The sequence below is a fragment of the Amblyomma mixtum genome, chromosome 1, assembly GCF_055824585.1.
Source record: "Amblyomma mixtum isolate Tamu chromosome 1, ASM5582458v1, whole genome shotgun sequence".
Classification (NCBI taxonomy): Eukaryota; Metazoa; Arthropoda; class Arachnida; order Ixodida; family Ixodidae; genus Amblyomma; species Amblyomma mixtum.
In genome coordinates this window covers 106,932,225-106,957,704 of record NC_143012.1, presented here as the reverse complement: position 1 = coordinate 106,957,704, position 25,480 = coordinate 106,932,225, and the positions used below count along the sequence as shown (strand labels likewise).

Below are 25,480 nucleotides of genomic sequence, written 5' to 3'. Positions count from 1 at the left end.
TGTTGCATCGTCTTGAGAGCAACTAGTCTTTCCAGACTGATGCAGCTGGTGCAACACTGGGCGGCAGCTGTTGCCCGAGAGCAGCCTGCCATCCTCAAGCTTCAACAGGAGAATGAGGCATCTCGTGCTCGCACAATAAAAACCAAACAAGCTGTTGACTGGCGTGATGCAGGTTTCCTCCTTCCCAGTGAGCTGTTGCATCGTCTTGAGAGCAACTAGTCTTTCCAGACTGATGCAGCTGGTGCAACACTGGGCGGCAGCTGTTGCCCGAGAGCAGCCTGCCATCCTCAAGCTTCAACAGGAGAATGAGGCATCTCGTGCTAGCACAATAAAAACCAAACAAGCTGTTGACTGGCGTGATGCAGGTTTCCTCCTTCCCAGTGAGCTGTTGCATCGTCTTGAGAGCAACTAGTCTTTCCAGACTGATGCAGCTGGTGCAACACTGGGCGGCAGCTGTTGCCCGAGAGCAGCCTGCCATCCTCAAGCTTCAACAGGAGAATGAGGCATCTCGTGCTCGCACAATAAAAACCAAACAAGCTGTTGACTGGCGTGATGCAGGTTTCCTCCTTCCCAGTGAGCTGTTGCATCGTCTTGAGAGCAACTAGTCTTTCCAGACTGATGCAGCTGGTGCAACACTGGGCGGCAGCTGTTGCCCGAGAGCAGCCTGCCATCCTCAAGCTTCAACAGGAGAATGAGGCATCTCGTGCTAGCACAATAAAAACCAAACAAGCTTTTACGCAATGGCATATACAGCTTGTTCCATCAAAAAGTTGTTGGCATAAGCGGCACCGAGTGTCTGAAATAATCAGGGGTTGTGCAAAAAAAAAGTATCCCGGAAATTTGTGGTTACAGTGATTGATTATTGGTTGGCAATGAGGAGTTGATGAAATCACTGTAACCGATTAATTAAAGAAATAAAGAACTAAAAAAATGGTAAAAAGGGGGGTTCAAGGTGTCAAAATGCTCAGAGAATAAAAAGCCACTGCCTGATGGTGGTGCCAATTGAGAGGGAATACCTGTTGAAGAAGCACCCCTGCATGGTGAGGAGGGATCCCCCGATGACGTGGTCCTGGATGAGTCCGCTCAGTGGGGTGCCGTCCTTGGGCACCAGGTACTGGCGGTTGACGGTGGCCACCTGGGCGGCCTCCGCCTGTGCCAGGGGGCTCTGGGGCAGGTGGGCATTCATCTCGTCCCCATCAAAGTCCGCGTTGTAGCACTTGCAGTTGGCATAGTGCAGACGCAGGGTGCGCTCCCCGGGCAGCACCCGGGCCTGTGGGGGGGAGTAGTGGGTCAGGGATCATACTAGTCCAAATGCACAGGCAAGGTTGAGACCGAATTCCAAGACAAGGAAAGCGTAGCAGCAGAAAGTTGAGTGGGCGCGACGAGATTAAGAAGTCGGGACAGGGTCAATTGGAGAGACGTGGGAGAGAGGCCTTTGCCCTGCAGTGGGCGTAGTCGGGCTGATGATGAACACGCAAAAAAACAACACCAAAAAGTCTGATATAATGTGTATTTCAATATAAAAGTACAGTAAAACCTCGTTAAAACGTACCCACTTAAACAGTACTTTCATTTTAAAAGTAGTGAATTCCCCAACTCAGCGCCCATTGAACATAATGCGTTTTGTATCAGCACCAGGTTATCACGGTCGTATCAGTTAGTACGTACCATTTGCACTTTTCGTCGCACTCATGCTCGACAAATTCACGACAGTAACCCCGACTCAAAGAACGGTTCGGCTAGCGATGCAACAATCTTCCATAGGTACCACCGACGGGACGGCAAGCCACACAGCCAATGACAAATCGGAGCCAAAATTAACAGAGTTCAACCGCAGTAACCAATTATGATGATACAACTAGCGCCATCTTTAGGGGTTTTTTTTGCTTGGTTTATTGGGGTTTAACGTCCCAAAGAGACTCAGGCTATGAGAGATGCCGTAGTGAAGGGCTCCGGAAATTTCGACCACCTGGGGTTCTTTAACGTGCACTGACATCGCACTGTACACGGGCCTCTAGAATTTCGCCTTCGTCAAAATTCGGCCGCCGCGGCCGGCATCGAACCCACGTCTTTCGGGTGCTGCAGCAGCAATAACTACCCATGGCCTCCGCGACAGCTCACTGCCGGAGCCGATCGCAGAGGCCACGAACTACCGCAGTGGCATGGCAGTGGCACATCCACCGACCTCTCCCCTAGCGGGCCCGATTTTGGGCCAGTCCAAGCGAACCCCCCCCCCCCCCCCCCCACGCACCTGAATGGTTCAGACCTGATTTTTGTCTCCGCCCGCTACGAACGTAACTGGAGGAGGATTTGGCGCTAGTGGCACTAGATTTTGTAAATTCCTGAACAACGGCCGGGCTAGCATCAGCCCAGTCAGCCTTCGCACGTGTGACGTTTCCTTGAGCAGAGTGCGCCGAGAGGTTGAGATCTAGCGGTTCGCATCATGCCGAACCTTGGACAGAAGCACCGGGTGCTCAGCATCAAAGACAAGTTGGAGATAGCGCATGCTATCGAGAGTGGAGTGAAGAGATCTGTGTTGGCACGCGAGAGAGACTTACCGCTGACAACTGTTTGTGGAAAAAGCTGCAAGGAAAAACGCCAGGAAAAAGCTGCTCGGAAATGTTGCCGCCACTGCGAAAAGATGTCGAGTACGAGGCTCAACATTTCCGGATGTGAAGGAGGCGCTGGTGCAGCTCGGGAAAAAAAATCTACCTGTTAGCAGACCTCTCCTCATTGAGAAGGCCCAGATTTTCGCCTCGTAGCTGAACCACAACGACTTCATGTGCAGCAGTGGGTGGCTAGCAAGGTTGAAAGCAAGGCATGGCACAAAGATCGTAGCTGGAGAAGGTGCCGCAGATGACAGAAGATTGGAGGAACGGCCAGCTGGGACAAATCTTGAAGGACTGGTGATATTTTTAACATGGACGAGTCCGCACTGTTTTTCAAGCTGCTGCCAAATACTAGAATGTTTGCATTCAAGGGTGAATTGTGCACCGGCTAAGGACCAGATTTCGGTTGCATTCACAGTTCATATGACAGGAAGCGAGAAACTGCCGCTTCTCGTCATTGGCAAGTCAGCGAAGCCGAGATGTTTCAAGAGCGCCCGACTGCCATCAGGGGTCTTCTACAGAAACAACACTAAAGCGGGGATGATCGGGAAGCTGTTTGAGGAGTATGTGCGCCTCATTGACCGCTGTTTTGAAGCGAAAGGAACAAGTGTTGTTATGATTCTTGACTACACATCGGCGCACATTGCACTGGATGATCTGAAGGCTGTGAAGTTAAGTGTTTTTGCCGCCGAACACTAGAGTGATCACCCAGCCCTTGGACTGAGGGATCATTCGAGCTGCTAAGCAGCTGTACAGAAAAAACCTGCTGCGCAGGATGCTGCTAGCACTCGAATGTGACGAGGTGTACACCACTGACCTGCTGGGCGCGATTCACCAGCTGGAATACGCATGGCGACAAGTCGAGAACTGCTTCGAGCGTGCAGGTTTTAGTGAACCGAGTGACGCAAGCGACATCGGCGACATTGCAGACCAAGCTTGTGACGGCCTGCTCGCTGAAGTTCTTGAGAGGGAAGCTGCTACTGAAGCCATTACCTTCACAGATTTCAGGGACGTCGACATTGAAGGGGAAACTTTGCCGGACCTGTCCGACGAAGCCATTGTGGCCTCAGTTGTGGCAGAAGTGTCGCCAACGGAGAGTGATGAGGACGACGTAGAAAGTGTGGGTGGTTCGGGCCCAACAGTGGCAGAGGCTGCACGCGCTGTAAACGTCATGCGGCCCGAAAAAAGGGGACTGGCCGAGAAGCTGGCTCACGGCCTAAATGAGTTTGAGGCTGCTGTTGTCGCTGCCAGAACACTGCGGCGTCAAACGAAGATTGCCGACGTTTGCAGTGCAAAATAAAGGCTGCATGCTTTTTTTCTTCTTTAAACTACTACTGATCTCTGGTTTTGTTTTTTGGCAGGTAAGTGGGCGATATTATGCTACTCCTGTTAAGCGGTACTACCGTTTAGTACATACTTTTTTCAGAGTTCCGGCCAACTACGGTTTAACGAGGTTTCACTGTAGCAGTGGATTTAACAACATGCAAATGCACTGAGATGGAAAAAAAAAAGTGGCAGGGTTTTAATGTAGTTAAATGCCCCAAGGAATCCATAGCCTGTAGAACCAAGCACGCCACGCGGACTGTAATCGAGTGGTCTACCTCATACCACTGTCTTGTGGCAAGTGCTACGTTGGCCAGACGGGACAGTGCCTACACGAAACATTGTGGAAGCGCCGAACAACAGTCGCAGCTCTGATGGGAGGAAGAGAAATAGCACCGAAGAAGAAAGAGCAGGACACCAGCACTCGGCACCACAACCACGATGAACTAACGCGCTACCGCAGATCCCGGCACTTAACAGCAACAAAAAAACTGGAGCTGGTGATGCTGATGGCGATATGGATAGCGAAAGCTCGCGGCAGAGGAAAACGTTGATGATGATGATGAGCTTGGCCTCGGGCGCCCTCCGTGGGCAGCGTCTGGAAGCTCCAGTGCACGTGTGTGGCCTCTGCGATTAAGCGCCCGTTGCACGCAGCCAGTGCTGATAGCGGAGGCCTCGACGCGTGCATTTCGAAGGCTATTCCCGCGTGGGTCATGGAAAGTTTCGGTGCGGCCCTTACATGGATCTTTTTTTTTTTTTAAATATTTTCTTCGGGAAAACGGGGTGCGGCCCGTACACTGGGGCATTTATGCGGTATGTTCAATTTTGTGAGTCGAAAAATTTCCGGAAATTTTACCCCGCGTAATAGGCGCACCTCGAACTTTGAGCCGGATTTTGTGGAATAAAAAGTGTGCCTATTATGCGAGTAAATACGGTAAGTTTTCTTTTTTACTCTATTTTTGTTTTGTACGTGACGAAGCTAGTTGAGTCTTGACATTGTCTTGCATTTTTGCGCATGCTTTTCCACTGCTGTCAGTGCCTGCTATGGGGCCAAGGGCACCTCAAGTTGTGTTTGAATGGCTTTTCCGTCGGCTCCTTTGTCACTGCATAGCAAGAAAAAAGAAAAGTAAAGGAAGCTTCCAACTGTTTGATTATTCCCAAATATCGGCTGGCAACAGTAATAATATTTGCATCTCCCCTGCATTGGAGAGAGCGTATTAAGGCGAAAGCCTTTAATGCCTCTCATACTGTCGTTAGCAGCTCTGTCGGCCGATGTGTCCGCGTTTCGGCATCATGTCATTAACCAATCACGACTGGTAAGATGACCCAATTAGTCATGGCTAGCCAAACCAAGTCCCCCCCCCCCCCGTGTCACCCGGTGTGCCATGATGCTGGGCTTGTGCAGGGTGGGCTGCCGGTTGAGCAGCAGCATGTCCCCCGACCGCAGGTGGCGGTGCACCGTCTTGCAGCGCTGCAGGGGCTGCTGGGCCTCGGCCGGAGTCAGCAGCTGCTTGGCCATCGCCTCCCGCCGAGTGCGATTGGCCGGGTCCAGCCGCATCACCACCCCGTCCTCCCGCTCCACCAGCAGGGCCCTGAGGGGGCAAAGCACCGCTTTCATCAAGAGCCTCGATATATGCTCAACACACAAGATTGATAAGTACTATGCAGTGCACTTCTGAGTGGAACTTTAAGGGGCAAGTTCTGACTGTTCGATATGATTTACTATTACTTAAGGCCGATTCACACGATGGTCCGTTCACCCGCGGCCCACGCATCACGCGTTCATACGCCACTAAAAACTGCCCTGCGATCCCATGACGTCAAGCGGACACGACGGACCAAAGGAGCTGAGGATGCGCCGAGTGCACCACAGTTGTCAGATTATTGTAAAGTGTTTGGCAAGTCTGGTTGAACTGGTTTTTCCTCCTCACCCATGACTGTGCAATTGAATGAAAGAAAAACTTTACTGAACTGCGGGGGAAGCCCTGCAGAGTGGGTGCGGCCCTTTGCCCAATTCGTGCGTGGCCTGGGCCGTCTTGCTAGTCCAGTTGCCAGAGCTAGTGCACGCATCTTCGCGGGTCGTCACTAATTCCCGCGAGGGGGGAGGCACCTGTGCTTCCTTGCTTGACCAGGCCGACAGTGCGCCTCTCAATGCGGTGGCCCATGAACACGTAGTGCGCGAACCACACGCAAACGGACAGTCATGTGAATCGGCCTTTATGAGTGCAACATTCATTCAAGGGCCATTATAGGACAGGAACTGTCCAAAAATGAATGTCACGCACTGACAACAAACCTTCACAAAGCATGTATACAGCAACAAAAAGAAATAACACAAAAGCACGAATGGAGCCACAGCAAGAAAAAACAACAAAATGCACAATCAGTTCTCTTGTTGTGTGTGACATTCTTTGACTCTGACATTTCATGATGCTACAGCGCAGTCCAGAAGGCCATTCCACAAATGTACACAAGAAAGGAAAGGGTTTTTCGAAACCACCTACAGCAGAACCTCTGCGTCCGCTACTCAGGCTTTCAAAAATTAATTAAAACTACATTCCCTGAGTGCCATAAAGGTGCCCGTTTTCATTCTGCGAGAATTAATTTCAAGACCACGGGCAGTCAGGCTTTTTGGCATTGAACAGGCACCTTTTAGACGAGGGACGCACGCTCTTCCGGCCCTGCGCTTTCAGTAGATGCCACATGCACCTCAAAAACAGCAATTTGAACAATGCGCCAGAAATATGGCTGCTCTGACTCTTCGAAAACGTTTTGGGGCACACAGTACAACCATGCCAGTCTTTCTGTTCAGACTTCCTCTAGAACCGCTCTCAGTCTGCAGCAGCAGGCACTATACTCCATTTCATACATAGCAGGCAACGCTGCAGAGATTGCTGAAGTAGTGCGTCCGCGAAACCATATTACTCCGCCAGGTATCATTCGATCTTCTCGAAACTCCGGTCATTGTTTGAACGAATACAAAGAGCTGTATAAAATGATGTAGTACCACTGAAAATCACGGTCGAAGCTGTGAGGCGCTCAGTGTTCGGGCTCTCTGGCCATAATTTTCACGGAGTGTGAACTACTTTTTGGGTGCGCATTTAGTAGAATCGTCAACGCAGAGCCGTGGCCGAACACTGCGAAGGGTGCAACCACCCAATTGACTTTGACAGCACCATTGTATTGCAAACGGAAGCTAACCCACGCAGGAGGCTTCTACTCGAGTCGTGGCACATTCAGCAAACACGAGAGAATGTTAATCGTTCCCTGGGGACTCTCCCCTCATCCTACGTCCATGGGCTGCGGTCATTGACCCGGAGGTCCTCCACGCAGGGGCTTAAAAAGCCAAGCTGCGCTCGCCCGTAGTCACACCGTGAAGAAGGGGCCGAGCCGGTCCCGAAACGTCGTGTTTTTCCTGTATTTTACTTGGTTGGCGTCACTTACCTTCTCCTAATATATATATGCCGCTCCACAATAAAATAATCAGTTGAAGTCAGCGCTGTATCGTCTTGCCTCTCTTTGTGCGTGTCTTAGGAGTGCGCTGTGTTTTTCCCCCAAGATGAACTACCAACTAGCCCGCTCTTCCACCCTTGGAACGCAGTTAAGCAGCAATTTTGCAATCATATCAACAAGCATCAAAAAAAGATTTTGTCCCAGCTGATCGGTTTGCATTTGTTAATACTATTCCAAGAGTTGCATTTCCTGTTTGGGAAGCGAAAACCGAAGGGTCACTTACGCAGGTCCCTTTTCCCGATTCCATGCAGTAAGCTTCCCACAGCTCCCTGACTGCCTTATCTCTGGGTTTCAGCAGAACCGCGGTCTGTTGGAACTGGGGTTTGTAGCACTTTCGACAGACCGCAGTTCTGCAGTCCTGCAAGGCAATCAGGGAGCTCTAGGAAGCTTACTACAGTGAAAGCTCGTTAATTCGACCCCCGTTAATTCGGAAAATCGGATAATTCGACGCGCGCGCCAGGTCCCTACAATTATACATAGGAGTCTATGGGGCGAAACTCTCGTTAATTCGAACAAATTTTGCCATGCGTCGGTTAATTCGACTTCACTCTGCAGCCCGCCAAGCCGGTTTGCCGAGAGCAAAAAGAAAAAAACACTGCCATGAGCGGCGCTACTGTACGGCTGATAGGCCATCTGTATGGTCATATTATCATCCATCCATCCATCCATCCGAGGAAGCGAGTTAGCGGCGGCCGAAGGGGCCGGTGTCTTTTTTTTTGTGCTTTGTTGTGTCGCAGCAGTCGCTACGATCGCGGTTATTTACGGTACCTTTTTTGGTAAATGCGCGCTTTGTCAGCGTGTTTACTGCGCTGCTTGTTGTTGCTGTTTTGTTGCGACTGAGAGAAGGGTGAAAGGAAATTGCAAGGGATTGCCTACTGGCTCAGCCGAGCCACCACCGCTGCCATGTGCAGATAGAGGAGAGTTAAAAGATCAGAGGAAAGATAAAGAGAAAAGATAAGACGCGCGTCCCGGCAACAACGCCGTCCCCGCGGACGCTGGCTGAAAAAATAGATAAGCGGGGAGCCGCGCTCCCTTCACCTCCTCCCCACCTCCTCCCCGCGCTGCTTTCGGGTGGGTAGCGCGCAGGGCCTGCGCGCCTCGCCTTTGTGTCCTGTCAGCTGACCGGGGATGAAATAATTAAAGTGACAGGCGCTGACAACGACGACGATTTACGATTGTGAGCAGTTGTCCCAAATGCCGAAGTGCACGGTGAAAGAAGCCGCAGAAGCCTTGTCCGTGCGGGAGGACTTCTGTGAACAAATCCCTGACGGCGCGTGTGCCGCGGAGCACCTGGCAGCTGTTAGAGCTATCGTAGTCGCTCAAATTCGCTCGAAAAAGCAGACGGTGATTACAGATTTCCTTGCCAAATAAAGGTATACGTCCTGTTGCGGCAAACATTGTTTTTTGTTGTTCATTCGATAATTCGACATTCGGATAATTCGACAATTTTTCGCGGTCCCGTCAGTGTCGAATTAACGAGCTTTTACTGTACATGGAATCAGGAAAAGGGACCTGCGTAAGTGACCCTTCGGTTTTCGCTTCCCAAACAGGAAATGCAACTCTTGGAATAGTATTAACAAATGCAAACCGATCAGCCCGGATAACATCTTTTTTGGATGCTTGTTGATATGATTGCAAAATTGCTGCTTAACTGCATTTTTTGGGGGATTTCTGTTATGTCATGTGAAGCTCATCGCAATAAAAACTTCAGTTGACAGTATTGTGCACCAGAGTTTGTGTCATCCCTGTGTTGCCCCAAGTCTTTTTGAAAAACGCAATTACAGTCGAACCCGGATATATCGAACCCGCATATTTCGAATTATTGGCTATATCGAACACACAGATTACCCCCTTGAAAATACTATGTAAAAGTATAGGACAGTTGCGTTGTATATCGAATTCCATTTTCGCCGGACATTGGATATATCGAACGCCGCGCCGCGCCCCTGGAAGGTGCGCTTTCCCCAAAGACATTCCTGTCCGGTCCTCAGCCGCCTCAGCGGAGAACATTTCCGCAGTCAGCAGGCGCAGGGCCCTTTTTTTTTTTTGTTCCCCGTTTTTGCGCCCCACCGGCACGAGCTTTCCCACTCCTCCTCTCCTCCTGTACCGCCGGCGTGTGCTCCGTCAAAGTCATTGGAGATCAGCGAAGAGAGAGCGCCGCATGGAGACGCGCGGCGACCACGCTTCTTGGGGAAAGAGAGAGAGAGAAAACGGTCGCTCGTGGGCACATCGTGGGTCTGGGGAAAAGAGAGCTCAGAAAAAAAAAAAAAAAAAAACGAAGCCCAGAGCGCCGATCTTTCTCCCTGCTCTTTCTTTTCCCTCTGTCGTTCCTTCGCAGCCGCGTTGACTGCCGCTCGCATAGGCTTCGCTCTTATCGCTCCATCTGCGCCTCGCGTGTTTTTTTTTGTGTGTGTGCCTGTGTTTCAACGCGCGACGTGAAGCAGGCCCCAGTAGCCAACTGTTTTGGCAAGGCAGGCCTTGAAGTGGCCGGAGATTAATGTCCGGAAGATTTAGATGACGATGAGTGCTTGGACGACGCGTTTCGCGACTTGTCCAATTTTCTCGGCGCCGTTCCGTCCGAAGTGACTGTTGAGGACTTTAACGCTGACAGCGAAGTTCAAGCGGTAGCTGGCGTTCAAGACGCCGACTCCAGCGACGACGAGGGCAACTGTGTTGTCGAAGAAACGCGTCCGTGCGCAGCCACTGAACTGGCGTCAGCGTTAGCCTGATTCGGCGCTGTTGCGGCGAAATGGAAGGCACTGTGCTCTCGCACCTGGACAGTCTCGAGAAGATCGAGGCCAGTGTTTTGAACTTCGTTTCCCAGGGGAAAAAGCAGCCCAAAATTAGTGATCTTTTTTTCCGCGAAATAAAGCGCTTTCACATTGCGCGCCCATACTATGTGATTCGCGGCTGTTCCAAACGGTAAGCCACAATTTGTTATGATCGGGAGTGCAGTTTTAGCCTATATCTGTATATCGAATTTTCGCTATATCGAACTATTTTCCGATCCCCTTCGAATTCGATATATCCGGGTTCGACTGTATGTGTGACCATGAGATTAAGTCATCTGTAATCGTGCTACAGCTACTGTAGGCACCAGCCATCCAGTGCGATGCACAGGTGATTTACACACTCGGCGAATACAGCACCTCTGTCAACCACTGTGCCAACGCTTTTAGCGCAAACGACCGTAATACTACTGGAATTTATCCGCAATGGTTATCTCCAGGTGCTGCTGACCTTGCAAGACAAGTTAGGGGGGGGACACTTACCCTAAAGAGAACTTTTGAACCGCTCGCTCGATTTCAATGAAACCTGTGGGGCTATACCACTGCTGGGACCATCTCTGGGACAGGTACGAAGCACGTTATGCAACCTTTGTCACAAGGATGACTATGCTAGTGTAGGGAAGGCATCGCTCGGAAAATAAGGGTAATATTACCAATTTTTTTGTGTTATGTGTCCTCAGGAATGTCTAGAGCACACAACTGTGGAGTTATTTTCTATATTTCTGATAAATTTTAAAAGAATGCTATTATATACAGAATGGCATTGGTTTTTCATACTGTGCCGTTTTCTCTCGTCATTTTTTATTTTGAAAAAAAAAAAAAAAAGAAAAACAGACAAGCTGTGCGCATGGTTGTGTTCCTTACAAAATCTCATTTCAGAATGCCTGCTACAAGAGTAATATTGTCAAGTAATATTGGGACAATACTGGGCTGGCAGTTTCCTGAAAAAACAGGAAATGAGAGGAATGGACTCCCAAGATTGACCACCAGCCCACTTTATTTTCGGCGCTCCAGTGTTCATGACAAACTGCCGGCTGAGTAATGAAATTTGGCGGAGATGCTCCCAGCAGTGATAAAAAAATTCAGGGGGCACTTTGGCTCTCTAAAGTGCTGCAAGGCGAAAGCGTTTCCTGGCGCACTGTTTGTTTTTATTTCAAAAGGGTTTTATTTACTGTTTTTATTTACTTTTATTTTTCATTTTATCTATTTTTGCTCCTTTTCTCTTTTTATTTGTTTTTTATTTTTATTTTCATATCTTATTGTTATTCCTTTTTCATTTTTGTTTATTTTTTTATTTTTTTATTTGTCCTTTTCTTAACTTTATTCCTTTTATTTTATTTATGAAACCCATGCATTCACTAGATGCGGCTTTATTCACGCTCGAACCTTGAGCCTTCGTGGAGGAGTGGTAGTGTCCCCTCTTCACATGCCAAAGGCCCTGGTTCGATTTCCACCCTCGGCGCAGTTTCTTTTTAAGCGGTGACGCCGAAAGGCGGACAAATCTGCCGACACGGCTGCCGACGCGTCTGCTAACGACAGTATGGGGCATTAAATGCTTTCGCCTTAAAAGAAGCTCCTTGGGGACGCACTTGGGGCTTTTTGGGAAGGCCCTCGAGCACTGCCACAATGAATGCAGTGTGTGCTAGCTAGTGGATCAGACAACACCATCTGCTGCTGAGTGGTGTATTGCAGCAGTTCGAAAGAAGCACCACCCACCCTGGGTAGACGTCCGGTCCGTTGACGACCGCCCTCCGCAGCTCGGCTATGTTGCGCTCGGTGACCGGCTCCGGGTAGGACAGCCGGGTGGCAAACACCAGGGGCACCCCAATCTCCTCCACGTCGATGTAGGGGTCGGGGGAGATGACCGAGCGGGCCGCGTAGTTGACCCGCTTGCCCATCATGTGCTTGCGGAAGAGGCCCTCCTTCTTCTCCAGGATCTGGGCAGTGGCGGAGGAAAGCCACTCTGTCAAGTGCTTTGTCCACTTGTTCCGAGGGACGCCCTCATTTTTATTCTTCATGCCTCCCTCACCCCCATTTTGAAAAATTAACTGGCCCTCCCTCACTTTGCAACACTCTGGCCTTCACCCTCACATCGTCAATCCTCCCTCGCTCTCAACCTAAAACTCCAGTTATTTTTTCTAGTAGGCAACTTCACCAGAAGCCCTCAAGGCACTATTAGACAAGAGGCTAGATGCTTATTTCGGTGTGTGCGTGCGTGCGCGCGTGTGTGTGTGTGCGCACACACACGCAGAGCAAAGCCCCCCGAGGCAGAGTGACATTCTAGGGCTCAGCTCATAGTTGTCTCGGGTATGAGCTAAAACGCGCACACGCGCGCGCATTTTCGCTCATACCCGAGACAAAACCGAGACAACTATGAGCTGAGCCCTAGAATGTCACTCTGCCTCGGGGGGCTTTGCTTCGTGTCCCCCCCTTTGGTTGGCTTCCCCGCGATACACCCTCCTTAGCTTGGTTAGTTACCTCAACTACCAAGGGAGGGCGCCGGCATCGCAGCGCCACGAGCGCCACGGATGATGTGAAGTTGAAATCATTGAATGTTGCAATCGTTCTGGAACGTACAAAATGCTACAAATTTGTTTATACACTAGCCACTAGCTAGAAGCTTTAAATTAATTACTTTTTCAGCTGGAAATTTTTTTTGACACTGCATAAAAAAAGACCCTCTTCAACTGTCCTCCATATAAATTTTTCACTTCAAGCAAGAAATTTTCAATGTAAAATCTGATTCTAATCTACCAAAATATACCTTACTAAATGTACTTTTTCGAAATTACCAGTTTGAACAAAGATCATTTTGGAACAAGGCAAGAAAAATTGGAAAAACACAGAGTATATCTGCCACACCGTAAGTGATGATGTAATCACATGAAAACAAAAAAGGTAATGCAGTGAAAAATCGTTACAGTGAAGAGGTGAAAAGTCGTTAAATAGTTCAATATAGCTGCCATTTGTAATATAAAATTTCTCCAAAAACTCAGGCTGGAGAAGTCAAGTTCAATCAGCGAAAAAATGGCAAATGGGAGAGGCCTCAACTTAAAGGCCTTTACTTAAAGCTACTTAGCTTTAGCACGTTCTGAAGCCACTCATGGCGCTTGCACAGGCCACAAAAAAACATGTGACAAACGTCAATAAGTTTGGTTTGGTTTGGTTTATTGGGGTTTAACGTCCCAAAGCGACTCATGCTATGAGGGACGCCGTAGGGAAGGGCTCCGGAAATTTCGACCACCTGGGGTTCTTTAACGTGCACTGACATCGCACAGCACACGCGCCTCTAGAATTTCGCCTTCATCGAAATTCAGCCCCCGCGGCCGGGATTGAACACGTGTCTTTCGGGTGAGCAGCCGAGCGCCGTAACCACTGAGCCACCGCGGTGGGGTGTCAGTAAGGTTGGTTCCTGGGCCAAGCACCGCAGCCCACAGAGGTGCCAGGTCACACGGCAGCTAGGGTAAGGTGTCGTGCATGAAGGCAAGTGGCAGGAAGACAGCTCTCATCGTTTTCACCACCTGCGCTCCGTGAGCAGGGGACGAGCTGCAACCGACAATGTCGCTGGCCCTGGAGCATTACTGATGAGTGCGAGCGGCTGTCGACCACCTCGCCACTAGCTGTTCTCTCTGATATCTTTCATTTCATTTCATTTCATTTTATTACCTTAAAGACCCACGAGGGGTATTACATGAGGGGTGGGTACATATATTTTGGTGAGCAAGTGTTAACACAAAGAAACATGACTGGTAACATTATTGGCAAAGTTGGATGAGCACATGATGGCTGCGATTTCGTTGGGTAGGTCGTTCCAGTCTGCTGCAGTACGGGAAAAAAATGATGCGGCAAAGGTGGTAGTACAGGCACAAGGTCTGGAAACTTGAAAAGGATGACGAGTGCGATGAGATATGCGGACTGGAGGGACGATGTAGGGTGCGTGGCCTAGTGAATTATGGAAAAACTTATGGAACAAGCAAAGGCTGGCAAGGCGGCGACGAAGCGATAAGGGCAATAAGTCGAATTCAGCTTTCAACGCTGATACACTGTGGCACTGTTGGCAAATGCGAGACAAAGCGTGAACCACTAGTTGCCTGTGTACTGAGGCAAAGCCTGCGCCTGCCATCCGAGCAGGCAGAGCTTAGCACTCGGCTGTTCGATATATACCCGTCTTATGGCAACCCGCGTTCGATACAAATACTGTCACCGACAAACGCAGCAGGAAGCACAGCCTTTTTCTGGGATGAGGCTCGCCGCACCGCCGAGCTCACGCAGGACAGACGACGCTCGGCCACGCGCTGGGAGCCAAGCCACCAGGTGGCACCGGCAGAGTGTCAGCAGTGTGGCAGTATATAAAATAAGAAATGCGTGCATTTTGCTAAAAATATTTAGAGGGACTTCGATACAGCAAATAATTTGTGATCATTTTGTTCAACAAGGAACCATTTCGGAAGATGTTTCGGACGATTTAGGACCAGCCAGAACACATCCACAGCTTTGACAAACAACTTCGTGCTATTACAAGGCATCAGTCCGAGGTCAGTACCCCGATTTCTACTGAGTCTGAAGTCTATTCTACTTTGGGCAGACGGAATTAAATCTTGCCCATATGATAACGAGCCACTACCAAAACCAGAAATATCATTGATGACATCACTGCAATGTATAAACTGGTTCCAGGAACGAACAAACAATCAAGAAACAGATAGGTGCCCACGTTTTGTGCAGAGGCTGCAATGCACAATTTGTGCATCGAGATCAAAATCTGACGACGCAATATCCTCGTTCAGAGTCACTGCAACTTGATGCATTCATTCAAAAAATCTCCCGAAGATGCGGCAGAATCGCGCAAAGCAAGACTTTTCCAAGCACATGTCGTTCCTATGGCTGCGAGCGTTCTATGCTGAAACCTCAACTTCAAGGACATTTTGAAAATTGGCATCTTGCTGGAAGAATGCAAATTACTCAAGAAAGTTTTTTTTCAGCTCATTGCGTATTCCACCTTACATCAGCCCTCCAGCACGCATTTCACTCCGCCTTGGTCATCCCCTGCAAGTTTCCCGTCCACAGGCTCATACCACAACCAGGGTGGAAATTTGGCCAAGTCGGTACTGATCCATAACATAAGAGTAGCGCAAAACCAGGACGACGGACAAAAAGGGGCAAGAACACACACCCACAACAGAGGCTCTACTGTGTTGTGTGTGTTGTGTTCTCTCCCCTTTTGTCCGTCGTCCTGGTTTCGCGCTACTCTTATGTTATGGATCATACCACAACAACGTTTGCTGCATCATTCTTTCCTCGCTCAGCCAAAGACTGGAACGGCCTTTCACACGACGTCACTGCAACCACCTGTCCATCCTCATTTTTGAATTGTATAACTGCCATATTTAACGAATAACACCTTTGTACATAAAGTTTGATTCTATCTGTACCCACCCCTTCTGTAATACCCCCTTACAGGGGGTCTTTAAGGTAATAAAGTGAAGTGAAGTGAAAATAACGCAGAGTATCTAAACAACCCAATGGATGATGCAACAACTTCTCAGCAGCCCTGGTAGCACTGTAATCACACTTGGAATCGATCGATCAATGCATGGTGGTGTGGCAACGAAAGAGTTGAGTGCACTTCGCTGACGAAGGCGTGACGGAAATCAATTGCATCTTCACATACCGGCATGTAGTTACTGTGCACGCAGTAACAATCTTAGCCGTGTCTATGACCACCAGTGGAAGTGCTTTCCGCTGTGGCACATTAGGCCACTGAGCACCCAGTGTAGAACGCCTAGTACAGACGCTGCTCATGAGAGTGGCTCCAGATGGCAGAGAAAGACATGCATGTACTATACGCCGCAAAGTAGTCTGAGCAGCCCTATTTCTGGTACAGTGCAGTCCACTTATAACGATATCGAAAAATCCGGAAAAAACGATCGTTATAACCGATCATCGCTATATCTGGACTGCCATAAAAATGGCTGCCAAACTTACCTTTGTAGCTCCTGACTCAAGTTTTACACTTGCGCTGACGATTTGTGAAACAACGCATTTATTCGTCACGTTTAACAAGCGCCTCAAGCGTTAGGTGCGCTAAAGTAATTTGATATGGGCACTTGCTTGCGTGGCAGTTGCAGTTTCACTACTGCAGTGTGCATAGCATCCAGCTGCTGTGCGTACACTGGCGGCAACCCTTTCGCGTGCATAAAGTCGATCAGTGATTCTATCTTGCACAGCGCACTTTGCGTAGTCATCGGTGTCGAAGGTGGGCCAGTGTCAATTTCGTCGTCGCTGTCGCTGCTGCCGCCGCACTCTGCCGTGACAACACATTCTCGGCGATCGCCTCGTCGGTGACCTCCTCGCAGAACGTAGCAGCCCTATCTGCACTTAGGAACTCCTCCATGGACGTACCATTCATTTCGTCGACATTTTTGTCCGCAGCTTCCACCGTGTCAGTTTCCACGTCGGGGGGGGGGGGGGGGGGGGGGGGGGGTCGTCCTGGCGCACAAAGCCCGCCTTCTTGAAGCAGTTTGATCTTCAAGTCCGCGGCCTGCCCTGACGTGCCAGAAACACGATCGATTGCTAAAATTAGCCATTCCAGCACGCGTCGCCGATACAATGCTTTGAAATAGGCGATCACGCCGGCATCCAACGGCTGCAGGCACTGCGCTTGTTCTCCTCTCGTACAGGCGCGCGAAGGGGCGAAGGGCGCCCCCGCTTCGTTTTTTTTTTCTCGTCTCTCTTTCCCATCGTCTTCCGTAGCCTAGGCGATGTGGCCGACGCGCAGAAGCGCGGAGCAACTCGCGCCATCTTGCGGCACTTACGCCAACTCGCGATGCTCGCTTGTGGCCTCCGCGATCTGCTCCGCCGGCGGCGCGAGCCGCGATCGCGGAGGCCACGGCTTGCTCTCCATGGCTTTCACAATCGGCGCGCACGGAAAAAATGGCGGCAGGCATGGCGAACTCGCGTATCCGAAGTTTTCGCCCAATCTCGGCATCGTTCAAGGGAACTTTGCACCACGAATGTCATGCTCAGCATGGAAAACGATGTCCAGAAGGCAAAATTCTGATCGTTGTATCCGATATTCGGTCACAGACATATCGTTATATATGGGTTTTTTTTTTCCATAGCCTCAATGCATAAGTTGATACTCTTAAGTCAATTTATCGTTATAACCGATATATCGTTATATGTGGTATTGTTATAAGTGGACTGCACTGTACGTCATCCAAACCATCGCTTCTGAGGCACACGTGATGCCTACTTAATGCGCTCACATGCCTGGTCTAGAGCCGCTTTTTCAACTCCACAAAACCTGGCTGCATGTGGGCTCAGAACTAATTCTCACAGAATAAAGCGCACTTTTATAATGCGTGGGAAAAATAATTTTAATTCCTTTTTGAAAAACAAGTAGCGGACACGTTTACTGCGCGAATGCGTCAGTGTGTCAGTCGAGCAAGATATCCGATAAAACAATGCCTCGATTGTAAAACAGTTTTACGCGGTCTCCCAAAAGTTGCAGTTAGTCAATGAACGTGACAAGGTAAGTTGCTGGGCCAGTTGGTTCCCACATTCCATGGCTACAGCGCAATGAAGGGGACAAGGAGAAGGACACAGGCAGGGACAGCCCTGTGTTGTGTCCCTGCCTGTGTCCTTCTCCTTGTCCCCTTCATTGCGCTGTAGTCATGGAATGTCAATAAACAAGCACAGCATGTTGTTTCATGAGCAATGCGAATGCAGTTTTTCGCTTCAGATGTGGTGCTGAACGAACGATGTCAGAATGAAACAAATGCTTTCCAGAATAACCAGAGCTGACCTGCTTGATGCCGGGTGTGCCCTTGCTGGTGCTGTTGAGGCGGTCCAGCTCACTGTCCACCACCACGTTGACGGCCACCTGGAGCGCGTGCCAGGCCAGGTGCATCTTGGTCTCCAGGTCCTTGCCCACCAGCTTGCTCACCAGTTGCTGTGCACAACAGACAGACACCCCGCCTCGTTCCTGTTAACTGCGGGACGAGTGACGAATATTTCAGTGCTACAAGGCTGTATGAGGAAAGGAAAGTGCCACCAGCTTTTGTGGCACCAGCTCAGGTGCCATCATCATCATCATCAGCCTGACTACGCCCACTGTAGGGCAAAGGCCTCTCCCATGGCTCTCTCCAACTAACCCTGTCCTTTGCCACCGCATCCCCGCGAACTTCTCAATCTCATCCGCCCACCTAACTTTCTGCCGCTCCCTGCTACGCCTGCCTTCTCTTGTAATCCACTCCCTTAAGGACCAGCGGTCATCCTGCCTTCGCATTACATGCCCTGCCCAAGCACACTTCTTCCTCTTGATTTCGACCAGGATATCATTAACCCGCATTTGTTCCCTCACGCTCTCTGCCCGCTTCCGATCTCTTAACGTTACACCTATCATTTTCGTTTCCATAGCTCACTGCGTTGTCCTTAACTCAAGTTGAACCCTCTTTGTTAGCCTCCATATTTCTGCCCATATAGGTGAGTACCGGTAAGACACAGCTGTTGTATGCTTTTCTCTTGAGGGATATTGCCATGCACTGTGGCAAAATTTCCTGTGGTGGCCCCACTGTGGTGTTGGTGTGTGCCCCCCTGCTCAGAGGTGCACACCAACGAAGACCCTAGAAACGCCTGGAAATGCATGGTCAAAGATCTAACAAACTGCTAATGCCACAAGGCATGCACCACTGGCAAGGGCAATGTGAAAGATGGCTACTCAAAGGACCATTTTGTGGGGGCTCATTCGTGAACCTGGGCAAGTCAGCGTACCATTCACGCTTGTGGAGTTGAAACAGGGGGATAAATACTAGCAAAGTGCAAATATTGGGTCAAACAGCAAAGTGTTCAATATCTGGCACTTGAAATCCCGAAGTATTTGTCTCGAGTGAATAACATTTCTGGAACTCTTGCTGCGGGCGGTTTCTATTCAGCATACCTCTCCTCCAGGATGGCAACCAATGCCCTGACTCATGGTTACACCCACACCTGTATCTTCCAGGTGTCTGCAGCCACGCTACCCACGGCAATGTGGCACAACAACGAGCAAGAGGACCGTGCTAGGCTAAATCTGCCTCATCCTTGACTTCCCCCAAAACTAATGCTGCTTGTGTTCAATGCAACGCCCGGTCGCTCACAGCCACAGCTGGGCACTGAAACCAGCGCTGTTTCTCACATCCCCAGAGCTATCACTCAACATTCGGTTCGGCAGCAGTTGTTTTCAGCCACTAGCTTTAACTGAGAGATATACTCTTTCTGCAGTCATGAGAGAGGCTTCTGCAACTGATTGCTGCTAGCAGACAACACATGTGCTCGTTTCCTCCGAAAAGACTTCTCCATTAATACAGTCTCGGTGGCGACGCAACATTGCTGTAAGGTTGTGAACTTGGTCAAGACCTGGCGTTCGCTTTGTGTTTCAGAGGAACAGAAGAGTAATACAAAATCCCACACAAGAGAAGAGAACGGGACAGCGCGCCACTCAAAACTAGTTTATCTTGCAGAACCCACATCCATATATACACTCAGCCAGCGCCTGTGCAAGGAACAAATTTACACAAATTTCTACATGATGACGATCACTCAAAAAACTTTTTTTCCACCTGATAGAAAGATAGAGATGTTTCGCTGACACACAAACTGCCTTTCTTGTTGACACAGGACACTTCAATCAGTTCTCTGGCTTTCATACTGCTGCTTCTGGCAGGGACCTGCATGGCTCCCCCCCCCCCTTCTCATCCCGTGTGTGGGCAGGCCTCCTCTCAGTTTTGGGGGCCACGTTGGAGGCAGGGAGAGTTGAGAGCAAGACGCCGGAGAGCAGACACAACACCCCGGCGGCCCAGGTGATCCGAACTGTTCTCTTGTGCCTGTTCCCCTGTGCCTGTTCTCCTGGTGCCTGTTTCTCGTGGCAAGAATTAAAGCGCAGCAAGACGGCACAAAGTAGGAGAAAAAACGACAGGACAGGCACGCCTGTCCTGTCGTTTTTCCTTCTACCTTGTGCCGTCTTGATGCGCTTCAATTCTTGCCAGCTATGAACCAGCATGCCCCGCAGAGTGCTTTCCTGTTTCCCGTGCCTGCTGCCGGCCACTGCTGCCAGCACGCCACCGAGGGAGGCCATCAGAATCTGGGAGACCCCAATAAACGGTTTTGCCTCCAGGCTATTCCTTGGTGGTGTTGTTCTTCACGGCCCCAGCTGTGGTCCAACTAGCGCAGTGGCTTTGGCCCTGAGTGCAGGGCCCAAACAGCACTAGAAACTCCACAGCCTTTATATTACAACGAACTACCAACTAGCCCCACAAGAAGTTGTCTCCAGAAGAAAAGTATTGGCCAGCTCACACAGCAGGCAATGGCCACGCCATCGTCCAGCACTGAAGACACAGTGAACAGACAACATGCACTACACCTGAAAGTGAAAACTATGCATGGCACAATCTGTGCACAAACCAAATCCTTTTCAAACCAGCCACTAGGGCTCCCTCACCTCCAGCCGGTCCAGCTCCAGGTGGTCCTCCAGCGGGGTGGGCTCCCTGGCAGTCTTGTGTGCCATCAGTCGGAACACCGCCTTGAGGCTGTCGCAGCACTGCAGCACCTTGGAGAGGCCAACCGTCTGCGGGTGCTCATACTTGCGGCCATGCAGGAAGTTCATCTGCATGCACCACCTCCACTGCATCATCAGGGGCCCAACTCTGGCCACGCTGCCACCCTACCTACCAGGCCTAGGCACCACAAATGACCATGCCCAGAAAGCAGGGCATTGTGGGTGCAGCTTTCCTCTCACAGCACCTCTGCCTTTTGTGAGGATGGTTAGGTATGGGCAGATCGGCTACATCTCCAGAAATGGCCATCTGATACAGGGGGGCTTTACCTCTGTGTGGGGCTTAAAGGGACACTATGGATAGACTATTCTTCGGGAACCCTACCAACATTTTTTCTACGCAGAAAAGCGGCCATGTTGCCAAGAAAACCGCAGATGACAGTCCCGAAACCCTTCCACATTCACAGTGCCTGCGAAAGGTGGGCATCTCTGCAGTCCAACCAATCAGATGGGCCCCTTCCAAAGAGCAGAAATGCAGCTGGAAACCGAAAGTCAGCAGTCACTGCAGCAGACTGCAAGTGCGGCTGCCTCAGCCCCACACTATTTTGGTGGGGCTCTCTGGTGCATTATGTGCGTATGCGTCTCGCTGCAACAAACATGCATGGTAGAAATATGCTCCATGAGCGCTAAACAACTTCAGTGCAAACCCGATTATGCGTCTCCCGTTTATACATTTTACAACAAATTGGCGCAGGAAAAATATGCACGCCCCGCTTTGTATGACGGCCAGCAAGAACCATGCGGAATGACAGATGCTGCCGGAGCACTTTATTGGCAGAGGCAACGTCGACCAAGCTGCTTCCAGAGTGGAATCAAGACGGAGGCGCATGCGAAATACTGCAATCGAGCACATGAATGCCTGCATTTACGGTTCTGCTGACGGCTCAGACTTTGCACGTGTGACCCACGGTCGGCACAAGGTAGCTCGCCTAGCCCGTTTTTACACGCGCTTCGTTGACAATGGCGCTAAGGAAATCAACTGCACATTCACACTACCATGTAGTTACTGTAAAGGTGGTAACAAGATTAGACATTTCTATGATCACCTACAGCTAGTTCAAAAGCGCTTTGTGGCTTCAGTGTGGAACAGTTCTAGAGGAAGCCTCAACAGAAAGACTATCGCTGCCACAGTCGTACAGCGCGACGCAAAAAGTCTTTGAAGGGTTGGAGCCGGTATTTAAGGTGCGTAGCCCAAATAACCTTTTCGAGGTGCATGTGGCATCTATTTGACATGCAGAAAGGGAAGCGTTTGCGTGCTTTATCCAAAACCGCATTTTCAACACCGAAAAGTGGCTGCACGAGGTCTCAGAGCTAATTCTTGCTGAACTAAAACACGCACTTTTATAACACATGAGGAAAAGAAGTACTTTGATTTGGGCTAGTTGGTTCATATCTTGAAAGTAGTTCGGACGGCGCGAAAACAACAAAGACAAAGGAGATACGAACACAACAGGACGGGCGCCAACTTGCAACTGCAAGTTGCGTAGCCCAAATAACCTTTTCGAGGTGCATGTGGCGTCTATTTGACTACGCAAGAGTTGCAAGTTGGTGCCCGTCCTGTTGTGTTCGTGTCTCCTTTGTCTTTGTTGTTTTCGCGCCGTCCGAACTACTTTCAAGAGGAAAAGAACTTCAATTAATTTTTGAAAGCCAGGGTAGCAGACTCGTTTATTACACGAATGCGTTACTGGTCCAGAGATTTTCGATTATACGATGCCGAGATTATATGACGCTTTTGTGCAGTCTCCTGAAAGTTGTATAATCGAGGTTCCACTGTACGTGAAGTTATGGAGGACTGCTGCAGACCGCAGAACTAACTGCTGACTCTCAAGCACGTACACATCAGTGAAAATAATGCGAGTGTCTGGTCTTTGGTTCAGAAGCCCAAATTTCGGGCAAGTTCATTATTCCGGTTCTATCTAAAAAGCACCAAAAACAAAGATGCAGGACAACAAGAAGGCCCACACACACCGTCACCAGACTTGCAACTGATTTATTTCTTGCCCATCCACACACTTATAGCCGCTTTCTTGCGCAAGCGCACATGCAAACAAAACAGAAAAAGTACAATCAAGTCCAGTTGTCACTTCATCGCTGATGAAAAGGGCCACTCTACCTCTTTGATAATGACAGACGGATCAGCTATGCAGGACCGCTCATTCTTTTTGACTGAAAATGCTTCAAGCAGTTCTCACTCGTGCCTGGATTTCCCTCTGCCAACCATACTCATGTGCTGAAACAGGGGAGAGTATCTGCTGCACTCCTTCACATACAAAGCCGTGTTGCTCCCCGTTCGCAATGTGTTCCCCGAGGTGTTCATTCGGGCATCGTCCTGCCTGCCCGAGTGGGCCGTCGGCCTGTCAGCAAGTCCAACCCTTTGCTCTTTTTCAAGCACTACGCCCACTGCAGGGCAAAGGCCTCTCCCATGTCTCCCCAATTAACCCTGTCCTTCGCCAGCCGCGGCCACCATATTCCCACAAACTTCCTAATCTCATCCGCCCACCTGACTTTCTGACTCCCCCTGCTACGCTTGCCTTCTCTTGTAATCCACTCCGTTACCCTTAAGGGCCAGCGGTTAATGGAACCGAAACCGAGAGTGAAAGAAGAAGACAGCAATAAACAAAAGTAAAGGCGATGCGAGAAAGAAAAGGCTAAAACCGGACTAAGACCTATGAAGGATGGAACCAACAAGTAACAAGACTAAAGGTGCAGCATAAAAATGGAAAGTTTAAAGTTCCACTTTCTAAAAACAAGATTTCTTTATCAGAAAGCATAACGGACAGTGTGCTCACACAGTTATTCGCATTCTTTGTGATTAGGAAGGTTTCAGTTATTTCTTTTTCTATTCCGATTCTAGCCGTAGCGAGGAACTTTGTGCTTTGAGGTACGGGTGGCAATCGGTTTTTTTTTGCACTTCTTACAATGTAACACTAAATGACCTCCTGAGTTGGTAGAGAGATTGCGAACATGTTCAGCCGCCCTCTCATTGAAACACTGCCCAGTTTGGCCAATGTACATCTTTCCACAGGACAATGGAACCTGATAAATAACTTCTCTGGCACAATCTGTGTACTCACAGCTGTGATTTAAGGTGCACCTTTGCTGCCTATCGTCTCTGATCATGATTCCACACACATTAACGAGCTTACACAGCGCCGGAAACATGAGTTGGACGCCGCATCTTCCTGCACCTTTCTTTTATATTTTTCTTTATATTGTTAAATTGTTATTGTCATTCTTTCACGACAGCCTACCATCCACAGACGAACGGGCTTACCGAACGCCTTAACCGGACACTGACTGACATGCTGCCCATGTACGTTTCTGATGACCACCGTGACTGGGACATCACACTGCCATTTGTGACATTTGCATAAAATTCATCGCGTCACAACACTACCGGCTACTCCCCCTTCTATCTTCTATACAGCCGTGAACCTCTTCTTCCTTTTGACAGCCTGCTCTCTTCAGTCGCCACTGCCAGCTCATATGCTCGTGACGCCATAGCCCGCGCTGATGCTGCCCACATTGTTCCTCGCAACCGACTCACAGCCTCCCAGCACTCCCAGAAACGTCGCTATCATTCCTGTCATCGCAACCCCCAGTATTCTTGTGGCTCTCTCATGCTGCTTTGGACCCCAGCTCGCCGCGTTGACCTCCCGGAAAAACTTTTGCCCCGTTAGACAGGACCCTACCGTATTTTACGACAAGTGACTCCAGTGACATACGAAATTGCGACCCTGCATCCCGCACGCAATACCTCTACACCTCGCCCCGAGACGGTCCATGTCGCGCGCCTCAAGCCGCACTACACGGACTCTGGTTTGCACGCTAGTTCGCACCGGGACGGTGCTTTTCAGCCGGCAGGGTAGTGTTACATTAGGCGGTGCATGCACTGGCATGCGCATAAGGAAGGACGAAGAAGAAGCTCGTGCGTTTTGAAGAAGACGACGGTCGAGCAGTGTCGGCTGGTGCCTGCAGTAAACGCCTGTCGTTTGAAAGCCCTGTCTTCCGTGTCCGCTCTCTCTGCAATCCCAAGTGAAACTACCCCGTAACAATATATATAAACAGAATGGTCGTATTAATCTTTACAAATATTTAATATTTGTTCCAGTATTCAATAATTTGGAAAAAGGGAGACAGCATGAAAGGGCTTATCTCCTCTTCTGTGCATAACTTAGTAGTCGCAAAATATTCTGAAAAAACAGCTTTACCCGAATTCTCAAAATACTGAGCTCGTGAATAATAGGTGCCTTACGCAATACGTAGAACTTAGTCATTCATGAAAGACATGAGAGCGCAAAATGGCAACACGGACGAGTAAGAGATGAGCGCTGCTTACTTTCAAACAGGGTTTATTCGAGGAAGAACGTTTATATAGCCTTTGCCCTTATCCATGCTCTTGATCGCAGACATTCACCTCTCACAGATATGCATCAAGGAACAGCATTTCACTGTCGCGAAGAACAACTGAGGTGTCACTGATGCAACTATCACCTCACTTCTTGATATAGAGGGCTTCGAGGTGATAGTTGCATCAGTGACACCTCAGTTGTTCTTCGCGACAGTGAAATGCTGTTCCTTGATGCATATCTGTGAGAGGTGATTGTCTGCGATCAAGAGCATGGATAAGGGCAAAGGCTATATAAACGTTC

At 49.6% G+C, this 25,480-nt stretch overlaps 1 protein-coding gene across 3 annotated transcripts in view; it reads right to left on the bottom strand.

The window, feature by feature from the left end:
• Polr1A (RNA polymerase I subunit RpI1) overlaps positions 1–25,480 on the bottom strand; it is a 155,302-nt gene that overhangs the window by 96,418 nt on the left and 33,404 nt on the right. For all 3 annotated transcript variants that reach the window (XM_089555725.1, XM_089555736.1, XM_089555731.1), the window contains 5 exons: positions 20,715–20,879; positions 18,042–18,188; positions 11,951–12,171; positions 5,308–5,524; positions 1,017–1,270 (listed from right to left, as the gene is read on the bottom strand). In XM_089555725.1, the coding sequence (XP_089411851.1) occupies positions 1,017–1,270; positions 5,308–5,524; positions 11,951–12,171; positions 18,042–18,188; positions 20,715–20,879 (1,004 nt within the window). The remainder of the gene's footprint in view (positions 1–1,016; positions 1,271–5,307; positions 5,525–11,950; positions 12,172–18,041; positions 18,189–20,714; positions 20,880–25,480) is intronic.